The sequence below is a fragment of the Thalassophryne amazonica genome, chromosome 16 (assembly GCF_902500255.1).
Source record: "Thalassophryne amazonica chromosome 16, fThaAma1.1, whole genome shotgun sequence".
NCBI classification, from domain to species: Eukaryota; Metazoa; Chordata; class Actinopteri; order Batrachoidiformes; family Batrachoididae; genus Thalassophryne; species Thalassophryne amazonica.
In genome coordinates this window covers 89,428,016-89,441,074 of record NC_047118.1, presented here as the reverse complement: position 1 = coordinate 89,441,074, position 13,059 = coordinate 89,428,016, and the positions used below count along the sequence as shown (strand labels likewise).

The 13,059-nt window shown below is 42.9% G+C and overlaps 1 protein-coding gene across 1 annotated transcript in view; it reads left to right on the top strand.

The window, feature by feature from the left end:
- Positions 1–13,059, top strand: part of ppl (periplakin) — a 118,327-nt gene that overhangs the window by 29,124 nt on the left and 76,144 nt on the right. The window contains exon 4 of the mRNA XM_034189905.1: positions 2,014–2,134. Within this exon, the coding sequence (XP_034045796.1) occupies positions 2,014–2,134 (121 nt within the window). The remainder of the gene's footprint in view (positions 1–2,013; positions 2,135–13,059) is intronic.

The following is a 13,059-nucleotide window of genomic DNA, read 5'->3' as shown; positions in this document are numbered from 1 at the left end:
CACCACTTCATTGACTGAAAGACAGACAACAAACACACTCACCACTTCATTGACTGAACGACAGACAGCAAACACACTCACCGCTTCAGCCTCTGAATGACAGACGGCAAGCACACTCACCGCTTCATTGACTGAAAGACAGACAACAAACACACTCACCACTTCATTGACTGAACGACAGATAGCAAACACACTCACCGCTTCAGCCTCTGAATGACAGACAGCAAACACACTCACCGCTTCATTGACTGAAAGACAGATAGCAAACACACTCACCGCTTCAGCCTCTGAATGACAGACAGCAAACACACTCACCGCTTCAGCCTCTGAACGACAGACAGCAAACACACTCACCACTTCATTGACTGAAAGACAGACAACAAACACACTCACCGCTTCAGCCTCTGAACGACAGACAGCAAACACACTCACCACTTCATTGACTGAAAGACAGACAACAAACACACTCACCACTTCATTGACTGAACGACAGACAGCAAACACACTCACCGCTTCAGCCTCTGAATGACAGACGGCAAGCACACTCACCGCTTCATTGACTGAAAGACAGACAGCAAACACACTCACCACTTCATTGACTGAACGACAGACAGCAAACACACTCACCGCTTCAGCCTCTGAATGACAGACGGCAAGCACACTCACCGCTTCATTGACTGAAAGACAGACAGCAAACACACTCACCACTTCATTGACTGAACGACAGACAGCAAACACACTCACCGCTTCAGCCTCTGAATGACAGACGGCAAGCACACTCACCGCTTCATTGACTGAAAGACAGACAGCAAACACACTCACCACTTCATTGACTGAACGACAGACAGCAAACACACTCACCGCTTCAGCCTCTGAATGACAGACAGCAAACACACTCACCGCTTCATTGACTGAAAGACAGACAACAAACACACTCACCACTTCATTGACTGAACGACAGATAGCAAACACACTCACCGCTTCAGCCTCTGAATGACAGACAGCAAACACACTCACCGCTTCAGCCTCTGAACGACAGACAGCAAACACACTCACCACTTCATTGACTGAAAGACAGACAACAAACACACTCACCGCTTCAGCCTCTGAACGACAGACAGCAAACACACTCACCACTTCATTGACTGAAAGACAGACAACAAACACACTCACCACTTCATTGACTGAACGACAGACAGCAAACACACTCACCGCTTCAGCCTCTGAATGACAGACGGCAAGCACACTCACCGCTTCATTGACTGAAAGACAGACAGCAAACACACTCACCACTTCATTGACTGAACGACAGACAGCAAACACACTCACCGCTTCAGCCTCTGAATGACAGACGGCAAGCACACTCACCGCTTCATTGACTGAAAGACAGACAGCAAACACACTCACCACTTCATTGACTGAACGACAGACAGCAAACACACTCACCGCTTCAGCCTCTGAATGACAGACGGCAAGCACACTCACCGCTTCATTGACTGAAAGACAGACAGCAAACACACTCACCACTTCATTGACTGAACGACAGACAGCAAACACACTCACCGCTTCAGCCTCTGAATGACAGACAGCAAACACACTCACCGCTTCATTGACTGAAAGACAGACAACAAACACACTCACCACTTCATTGACTGAACGACAGATAGCAAACACACTCACCGCTTCAGCCTCTGAATGACAGACAGCAAACACACTCACCACTTCATTGACTGAAAGACAGAGAGCAAACACACTCACTGTTTCAGCCTCTGAACGACAGACAGCAAACACACTCACCAAATACAACTTCAAAGTAGCAACAGTTGATCGTTAATAAGCAGGTGGAGGAACCAAAAGAGTTTTATGATGATGGGTGATTGAGGTGCAAAAGTTCTGCATTAAAGTGACAAGTGTAACGTGCAAAGTGCTTCAGTGCCTGGTGCCTTCACAAAGAATAATTGTTTAACATCACGTTTTCCTGTGTGTGTGTGTGTGTGTGTGTCTGTTCTTCAGTATGAAACAACTCCGTGATCGAGTGAACAAACTGAACGAGGAACATGAACACATTTACAGTGTGAGCCGTACCAAGGGCAAACCCAGCGTTAACTGGGGCAACATCATGGATGAGAAACAGGTAGGATCCGGGCTGACATGGGCTGGTACTGCGGCGGGGAGATAAGCTGTCTTGCCTCAAAGCAGGACAGTCTCGGGTTTGATTCCAGCACAGTTCCTGTGGAGTTTGCATCTTCTCCCTGTGTCTGTGTGGGTTTTAATCAACATGCTCATTAGCTTGATGCTTGTTCCACCGCTGCTGATTAAAGAGTCCAGAGGCCCGGAGCTGGTCCCTGGACCCTGGACTGTGGCTGCCCACTTCTACTGGTGGTTGGATTGTGTGTCTAACTATAAATTTGGATGGATCAAATACAAATGGCAAATTTAGTTGAATGTATGAACAACTACAGTCAGGTCCATAAATATTTGGACAGCAACAAATTTTAAGAATTGTCTCTCAACACCACCATAATGGAGCTGAAACATTAAAATCACCATGTTATTGTTGTATCAACTCTTTCAGAAAAGTATTCAGTGTGAACTGAGGACTGAATCTTTCTTATGAGTCAAACAGAGCCTATTGTCCATTTAACATGTTTGCCTTCATGTATGTGGAGTTTGGGGTGTGTTTACTTGAGGGTGCAAAAATTAAAGGATATAACTTTGATGCATCAAGGTCAAAAGAAATTTATCAGGTTCTGATCAAAACTGTAGTTTTCACATTGGAAATCAGGGCAGTAACTGTGTTACAAGACTGCAGACCCACATAGATCTGATTGAAAGATAATTTTGTGAGCTATCTGGGGCATGTGTTTCTTTATTTTCACTCTATAATCTTGTTTAATACAGAAAACATTAAACATTAGTTTATCATGGCCACGCAAGGAACTGAGAGCAGTCAACACACATCAGCACTGTGGATGGCAGCAGCTACAAATACAACATTAAAAATGGTCATTTTAGATCACATCCTCTCCTGCTGTCTGAATGTGAAGAGAATATATCAACGCTATAGTCAGTTCATGTGCCCTGAAAAAAACCCACCTCCATCAAGGGAACGCACATTTGAAGATTGTCACCTGAAATAAACAGTTTAATAATTAAAATTATGATAATAATAAATATATTTAATCAAGGTATCCTAGCTTGCCCCAGTATCCAGACACAAGGAAGTCTGGCACCAGCGGTGTTGAATCCAGGCTTGTGCCACACACCTTGCATCTTCCATGAAAAACCAAACAAACCATTTTAAAGGCACGTTCATTTTTATTCAGTAAATGTTCAATAAATTACATTGTCAGTTAAAACGTGTTTGTCTTATGCTGCACATTGAATTTAATTTGTGATTCCAGTCATTAACACACATTTGCATACTTCTGTCAACATTGTCACATGTTCTCAATTTACACAGCAATTCTTATTAAATCACCTGCAAAATGCTAGAACATATAACGTAGCATAGATATACTTATGTAATGTATAACATAGTGTAGATATATGTAAATAACACAGAACAAAGCATAGATATATGTAGTATATAGTGTATAGCGCAGCCTAGATATAATGTATATTACAATTTAGCATAGATGTACCTATATCTATATTATAATAGCCAAGTGGCCTCTCTGTGTGTGTGTGTGTGTGTGTGTGTGTGTGTGTGTGTATGTGTGTGCGCATGTTTGGCTTTGATAACACAAAAACCGGGGACAGCTGACATTTGCCGTTTGGTATGCTTATGTATTTTGGGTCAAGGATGAATGCAGCAACAACAGATAGTTGGTGGGACAAATAATTTGAGAAATTAGCAATTTTAGCTAACCAGTAAACAATGGACGCTGTGCTACAATGCACCATGGGAGTTCGGGGTTTTGAGGTTTTAAATGTTATTGTGGTTTATGTTAAACAGTGTTAGTGTTATTGATTTGTGTTTTTGTAGCTCACTTGGTTTAGTCAGTTTAGATAAGTCTCGTGTTGCTGTTACCAGGAGTGACTTAAGTTTCATGTTGGCACCGAGTGTGAAATGTTTAGTGGTTTCAATGTCTTCAGTCTTTCTTCATCGAATTAAAACCACCTGCTTACAGCAGCTGTGCATGCATGCATGCAACTTCGATCAGGGACAAACAGAGCACAGATGACATTTGCTGTTTGGTGTGCGTATGTATTTTGGGTATTGGATGAACGGCGCCAAAACGGAACACTGATAGGACTAATAGTTTTGGAGAAACTACAAATATTAGCTAACATTGCTAGTTACATTTTGGACTCACATCCCTTCCCAGCAGGGGGCAGTAAACCATCTTTATACAACCCCAATTCCAATGAAGTTGGGACGTTATGTAAAATGTAAATAAAAAACAGAATACAATGATTTGCAAATCCTCTTCAACCTATATTCAACTGAATACACCACAAAGACAAGATATTTAATGTTCAAATTGATTTGAACATTGAATGTTCAAACTCCATTTTAAAATGAGCAAATATTTGCACAAAAACAACAAAGTCTATTAGTTTAATCTTAGATACCAATAGATTAATGTATATTTCATGCTGCTGAATCATGACATGCCGTGAGACTGGGTTGGTATATAACGTGTAACGGAGTGTAGATATACATATGTAACGTGTAACGGAGTGTAGATATACAGTGAGGAAAATAAGTATTTGAACACCCTGCGGTTTTGCAAGTTCTCCCACTTAGAAATCATGGAGGGCTCTGAAATTTTCATCTTAGGTGCATGTCCACTGTGAGAGACATAATCTAAAAAAAAAATCCGGAAATTACAATGTATGATTTTTTAATAATTTATTTGTATGTTACTACTGCAAATAAGTAGGGGTGGTGGCCAAGTGATTAATGCGCTTGGTTTCAGTTCAGCAGGCTCCGGGTTCAAATTCCACCCCTGCCACATTTCCCCATGTAATGTGGAGTTGCGTCAGGAAGGGCATCCAGCGTAAAACCTATGCCAATTCAACATGCAGATCCACCTTGGATTTGCTGTGGCGACCCCGAGTGCAAACAAGGGAGCAGCTGAAGGGACTTACTGCTGCAAATAAGTATTTGAACACCTGTGAAAGTCAATGTTAATATTTGGTACAGTAGCCTTTGTTTGTAATTACAGAGGTCAAATGTTTCCTGTAGTTTTTCACCAGGTTTGCACACACTGCAGCAGGGATTTTGGTCCACTCCTCCATACAGATTTTCTGTAGATCAGCCAGGTTACTGGGCTGTCGCTGAGAAACACAGAGTTTGAGCTCCCTCCAAAGATTTTCTGTTGGGTTTAGTGTCTGGAGACTGGCTAGGCCACTCCAGAACCTTGATATGCTTCTTACGGAGCCACTCCTTGGTTATCCTGGCTGTGTGTTTGGTCATTGTCATGTTGGAAGACCCATCCACGACCCAACTCCAATGCTCTAACTGAGGGAAGGAGGTTGCTCCCCAAAATCTCGCAGTACATGGCCCTGGTCATCCTCTCCTTAATACAGTGCAGTTGTCCTGTCCCATGTGCAGAAAAACACCCCCAAAGCGTGATGCTTCCGCCCCCATGCTTCACAGTAGGGACGGTGTTTTTGGGATGGTACTCAGCATTCTTCTTCCTCCAAACACGGCGAGTGGAATTAAGACCAAAAAGTTCTATTTTGGTCTCATCTGACCACATAACTTTCTCCCATGAGTCCTCTGGATGATCCAAATGGTCATGGGCAAACTTAAGATGGGCCTGGATGTGTACTGATTTAAGCAGGGGAACCTTCCGTGCCATGCATGATTTTAACCCATGACGTCTTAGTGTATTACCCACAGTAACCTTGGAAACAGTGGTGCCAGCTCTCTTCAGGTCATTGACCAGCTCCTCCTGTGCAGTTCTGGGCTGATTACTCACCTTTCTTAGGATCATTGATACACCACGAGGTGGGATCTTGCATGGAGCCCCAGTCCGAGGGAGATTGACAGTCATGTTTAGCTTCTTCCATTTTCTAATAATTGCTCCAACAGTTTTTTCACCAAGCTGCTTGGCAGTTGCCCCGTAGCCCTTTCCAGCCTTGTGGAGGTCTACAGTTTTGTCTCTGGTGTCTTTGGACAGCTCTTTGGTCTTAGCCATGTTAGTAGTTGGAGTCTTACTGATTGTGTGGGTTGGACAGGTGTCTTTATGCAGCTAAGGACCTCAAGTAGGTGCTTCTAATTTGGAATAATAAGTGGAGTGGAGGTGGACTTTTTAGTGGCGGACTAACAGGTCTTTGAGGGCCAGAATTTCTGCTGATTGGCAGGTGTTGAAATACTTATTTGCAGCAGTAACATACAAATAAATTATTTAAAAAAAATCATACATTGTGATTTCCAGATTTTATTTTTTTTTAGATTATGTCTCTCACAGTGGACATGCACCTAAGATGAAAATTTCAGACCCCTCCATGATTTCTAAGTGGGAGAACTTGCAAAATCACAGGGTGTTCAAATACTTATTTTCTTCACTGTACATATGGGGGTGAACGAATTGAGATTGTCACTGAATTCAAATATCTTGGTGTGCTACTGGATCCAAATTTGAGCTATAAGAAACATATCAAAAAAATTACAAAAACTAATAAATATAACCTGGCTCTATTTAGACAAATTAGATCCTTTCTATCTACTGAGGCTGTCAAGATATTTTTGCATGCTTTAATTTTTTTCCCCCATATCTCATATTGTATCACTTGCTGGGGCCAGGTGAGCCCTTGTACAAACAGGCTGTGAAACCTTTTGACAAGGTATCACCACTGTAACATACTGCACACGTACACTTACAAATTCATGTGTTTACAAAATCTTAAAAGGTTTGGCTGCCGCCTGTTTGTAGACGTTTGTCTGTTATTGTGGCTTTGTGAGGTCCATTAGAATACCTTCCATATGTGGCATGAGTGAGCAAGATGGTACTCAAGTCGAAGGTCTAGTCTTAACAGATTAACAAAGTTGCTGACAACGCCACCTAGGATAGGCCTAGGACCCTGCACAAGGCAGACACAGGTTCAGAGACAAAAAGGGTTAACTATAGAAATATATCCTTTATTTATTTCCAACCTTAATTTGTTAAAATCACCCCCATTTACAAACATTAACCCTCTGGGGCCGACACCGTCATATACGACGGCTAAGACCAAGCTTTACTAAATTATAAATAACTTTTTAATGATATGAGATAGAAACTTGCGTTTTGTTTTTTTTGCTGAAAAGTTAACTCCGCTGACTTTCGAGCCAGGCATCGGCCATCTTTGTACTCCTCATAGAAGCTGTGTGATGACGTGCGCAATGTGAGTGTCGGAATTGGTTCACAGTCACATGGTTTTCCAAAACCAGATTTACAGATTTACAGGGCAGATTTACCTCATGTGAAAAGCCAAAGATCGTTTTCAGGAGTGATATGTTACTAGTTGGGCCATTTGAATAGCCCCCTGGGTGCTCCAATGAGTACATACTATTAGTACATACTCAGTGTGCCCTGCACCATTACGCACAGCGATCAGTGAATGCAGGAGCACACGGAGAGCCTCTGATGACAATCTCACATGCTCAAACAAAGAGTGTGTAACTATCAGGATTGCTCCACTAGTTTGCATGTGAATGTTACTGGATAACTCTGTTTCTTTCTCTGCGTAAAGCACTGTTTACCATATCAATGTTCTATTTTCTGGTTTACCACAGTCTAGTATTAGGGGTCTCCAACTGGTTCAAAATGCTGCAGCCAGACTTTTGACACGAAGCAGAAAGTTCGACCACATTACACCCATTTTGGCGTCTCTTCACTGGCTTCCTGCCCCAGTGAGATCAGATTTTAAGGTTCTGCTACTAACCTATAAAATTATTAATGGACTGGCACCCTCCTACCTAGCTGACCTAATTAAACCTTACGTACCGGCCCGGGTTTTACGTTCTCAGGGTGCAGGACTACTTTGTGTCCCTAAGGTGAATAAGAAGTCTGCGGGTCACAGAGCTTTCTCTTATCATGCCCCTGTTCTGTGGAATGATCTCCCTGTGTCAATAAAACAGTCAGATTCTGTGGAAATTTTCAAGTCCAGACTTAAGACGCACTTATTTTCCCTTTCATATGGCAGCATACTGGTACAGTTTTGTTTTACGCTTTTTACTCTTTTAATTCATTTATTAGTAATTGGAGCGTGCTGTGGCCTCAACTTTACCTAAATTCTGCGTCTTTTAGTGAAGTTTAGGGCTAGTGGCCGGAGATCACCTTAGTATTTCTCTGTTTTTCTTGTTGTTTAATGCTGACAAATTATACAGTATTTTTTGTCTTTCTGATGCCTGATTCTGTTTTTTTCTCTGTTTAAGGTGCAGCTCCATCCAGAGATGGGAGTTGTATTCGTGTTGGCGATCCTCCTGTCCTGTGTGCCAATAGCATTTCTTGTATATTCGTCTGTGAATTGTTCTGTAATTTATGTCTGTATCATGGCCCAAGCAGAGGGTCACCCCTTTGAGTCTGGTCTGCTTGAGGTTTCGTCCTCAGAGGGAGTTTTTCCTTACCACTGTTGCTCTGGGGGTTGGTAAGGTTAGACCTTACCTGTGTGAAGCGCTTTGAGGCAACGCTGTTGTGATTTGGCGCTATATAAATGAAAATAAATTGAAAAAAATGGACAACAAAACGCATAGACCATTTTGTATATATTGTTCAAAATGTGCATTTGCGTTTATTGTTTGAACCTTTTTGTTGTTCAGTCTTTCACACAAGACCTCAAATTACCTTTATAAAGTGTCAAAAGAATTATTATAGTTTGCTGTGAAATGTGTGTGGAAAATTCTTTTTTTGCTTTATTTTTTCCTTGCCTATTTTTGATTATAAACCTTTATTACACTTATAAAGCACAACAAAAACATATATATTCTGAAAGCACAGGTTGTCCTGAAAAAAGGAGACATAAAACTTGATTGTGGGATGCAGGGAGAGCTGTTAACAGCAATAATAAAACATTTATGCCAGGCGAGTGAACTGTCCAAAAAATGCCCTCAGACCCCAGAGGGTTAAAAACACATTGTAACTGAAAAAAGACCGTTCTAAAGATACGGAGGGTGTCTTACTGACCAATCAGAAAGCGCAAATCCAGCAAGGCTTCAAAACTCATCCGTACATTGGGCCTCATGTATCAACATTGCGTACGGTGATATTTGAGCGTATATGGGGTGTACGCCAAAATGGCTGCGCTACTTGGCATTTATCAATGTGGTCGTTGGTGTACGCTGTGCTGAAAATATACACCAAGTTGAGAGGTGGTGTAAATTATATACCAAAATGAACCAGCGCTGGAATCCACATAGATATGAAGATGATCAACAGTGCCATTATACAAATCAATGCATATGTTACATAAATAACACTTTCTTGATTATACTACATAATAATCAATACAAATCCCGCGGCCACAGTGCTGACTGCAAAGAAAGTGCTGCTCGCCTTTTTCTCCAGAACCTGGAGCCAGAGCAGCGCTGAGCTTAATTTTATGTGGTGTGATCGTTTTAGACAATGGAATTGATAATTACAACTGTAGTGTTGTCATTCCCTTCGCCCGTGCTGCAACCAGGTTTTGGCGTCTCCATTTGTTTGTTACAATAAAATAAATAAAGAAATACATTTTAAAAATAAAGAAATCTGAAAAAAGGTGTGTCTTATTAATTGAGCGAGCAAATATCCACATGTCAAGAATTATTGACATGTGAAAAGAGAATAATATTTTTTTGATTATACTACAAAACAATTGATACGATGGCCGCTTTTGACGCTCTATTGGCACGCGTCGTGATTGGTGGAGTTCTTTTTCTTTGCCGTCTTCCTGGCTTCCATGTCGTGAGATGAGGGTGTGTCTGAAGCGGAGTCTGAATATTTATGGGCGTGTTTATTATAATTACGATTGTTTTCACCCGCCGCATTTATCAAGGTCACGTCGGGCATACGCTGGAAATGGGCAGGTGCGCACTGCTTGATACATGTCACGGCAACTTTGGTGTACTTCAAATTTACACTGGAAATTTACGCCACAAGCGCGCAACGTTGATACATGAGGCCCATTGTCCGTATCTTCAGTGAACCTCGGTTCGTACCTTTAGCAGTCCCACAGAAGATACGGCTGTACATACCTGTAGTCACTGCGAACTGAAAAATCAGTAAACCCAAAATAAACTCAATGAAATTCACAAAACACACATCCACACACACACAAAAAAAGAAACATGCAAATAAACTTGTAATTACTTGTATAAACAAACATACCGCATTCAAGATGTCTTAACTCCTTGAATATTTTTCGATTTTGATGATTTTTTTTATTCAGCCGTGTCCGTAACTCTCATTTCAGTATTCCCACGGCAAGACTCTGGTGGCAAAAGGCCGACCCTATTCGATCGGCGGCCGCGTCCATAACTCTCATTTAATGCAGTATGTTTGTTTATACAGGTAGTTCCAAGTTTTGCCACGAGTCTTGCCGTGTGAATAGCCACTTCCTTTTTTTTCCCACCCACATCTGGCTTTAAAACCCCTACAACGTCTGTGCGAAATTTAAATTATTACCGGACTGTTAATAGAATCCAGTTTGGTCATCCAATATCTAGGATCCAGAAGAGCAGCAGCGGGAGGAGTTGCGCAAAGCGTGGCCAGCTGTCCCAGCAGCCACTGGGGGAGGTGCAGCCTGTTCCAGCTGTGATGTAGACACATTAGCAGACCAAAATAATTTATAATTCTTTATAAAAGGCGGAAACCAGAAACTCACCAGTAAGAAGATGCACCTGTCTGCCCAAGACCCCAGTGGAGGCGCACTCCCATCCTCCAGGCAACGTGCGTAAAAGCTCACAAAGCACCACACTATAAGGAAGAAATGGCATTATAGAACAACGAAAGACAACTAAATGGGCCAAAAAGGCAAAGCCGGCCGCTTACCCCAAATCAGACGCTGGTGGCCCAAACACACCCGCGAACAGCGGCGTCTATTAGCCGCAGTGGCGCTCGGAGTAAAGCAGCACTCCAAACCACCGCACAAAGCTCCAGAAAGGAAAAATAATGAACGCACACAGTCACCACAGCGTGTAAAGCCACTCCAACGCTGCCTCACGGGAGAGACCAGGAAGAAATAAGAGATCGGAGCCACAAAATAGCTCTAAATTTATATCACCTGCTTCCAACAAACGCAATCAGAACCCAGGTGCGCGCAGAAACACAATCAAACCAGGTGCGCGCAGAAACACAATCAAACCAGGTGCGCGCAGAAACACAATCAAACCAGTTGCGCGCAGAAATACAATCAAACCAGGTGTGCGCAGAAACACAATCAAACCAGTTGCGTGCAGAAATACAATCAAACCAGGTGTGCGCAGAAACACAATCAAACCAGGTGCGCACAGAAACAGAATCAAACCAGGTGCGTGCAGAAATACAATCAAACCAGGTGTGCGCAGAAACACAATCAAACCAGGTGCACGCAGATACACAATCAAACCAGGTGCATGCAGAAACACAATCAACCCAGGTGTGCGCAGATACACAATCAAACCAGGTGCACGCAGAAACACAATCAAACCAGGTGCGCGCAGAAACACAATCAAACCAGGTGCGCGCAGAAACACATTCAAACCAGGTGCGCACAGAAACACAATCAAACCAGGTGCGCGCAGAAACACAATCAAACCAGGTGCGCGCAGAAACACATTCAAACCAGGTGCACACAGAAACACAATCAAACCAGGTGCGTGCAAACAAGAGCTTCCAGAAATAGGTTTGGGAGGGCATGTACAGTCCACACTGCCACATATACATACGAGGTCTGTGAGAAAAGTATCCGACCTTTTTATTTTATGCAAAAAATATATGGATTTGATTCATATGTTTTTACGTCAGCCAAGCTTGAACCTTCGTGCACATGCGTGAGTTTTTTCACGCCTGTCGGTTGCGTCATTCACCTGTGGGCAGGCTTTGAGTGAGCACTGGTCCACCCCTCTCGTCGTTGTTTCATTGCGAGGAAATGGCGGAATGATTTGGGCTTTTTTTTCCATCAGAATTTTTTCAGAAACTGTTAGAGACAGGCAGCTGGAAACCATTTGAAAAATTTATCTGGCTTTCGGTAAAAATTTACGGGCTTCACAGAGAATAAGGAGTGTTACTACAGCTTTAAGGACTGTCCACGATGGCGCACGGCACACCGCGCTCCGAGCCGCCATTGAGAGGCAGAAACCACCACATCATTTCTAAACGGATCGCTGTGTCGAGCCGGGACTGTCGTGTGCAATTTCTCTGGTTATCACAAGAGCTGGACATCAGCCATTTTCCGGCAGATTTCACTTTTAACAAGAGATTTTGTCATGGAAAGGCGCGCGGAGGCTTCGCGCGTCACGACCGATTCGCTGATGGGCTCAGGAACACTTCAGAAAACCATTGTCAGTTAACACAGTTCGTCGCTACAAGTGCAAGTTAAAACTCTACCATGCAAAGTGAAAGTCATACATCAACAACATCCAGAAACACCGCCGCCTTCTCTGGGCCCAAGCTCATTTAAAATGGACAGATGCAAAGGGGAAAAGTTTGCTGTGGTCTGATGAGTCCACATTTCAAATTGTTTTTCGAAATCATGGACGTCGTGTCCTGGACAAAAGAGGAAAAAGACCATACAGACTGTTACCAGTGCAAAGTTTAAAAGCCAGCATCTGTGATGGTCTGGGGGTGTGTTAGTGCCCATGGCATGGACAACTTACACATCTGTGATGGCACCATCAATGCTGAAAGGTACATCCAGGTTTTGGAGCAACACATGCCGCCATCCAAGCAATGTCTTTTTCAGGGACGTCCCTGCTTATTTCAGCAAGACAATGCCAAGCCACATTCTGCACGTGGCTTCGTAGTAAAAGAGTGCGGGTACTAGACTGGCCTGCCTGCAGTCCAGACCTATCGCCCACTGAAAATGTGTGGCGCATTATGAAGCGCAAAATACGACAACGGAGACCCCGGACTGTTGAACAACTGAAGTCATACATCAAGCAAG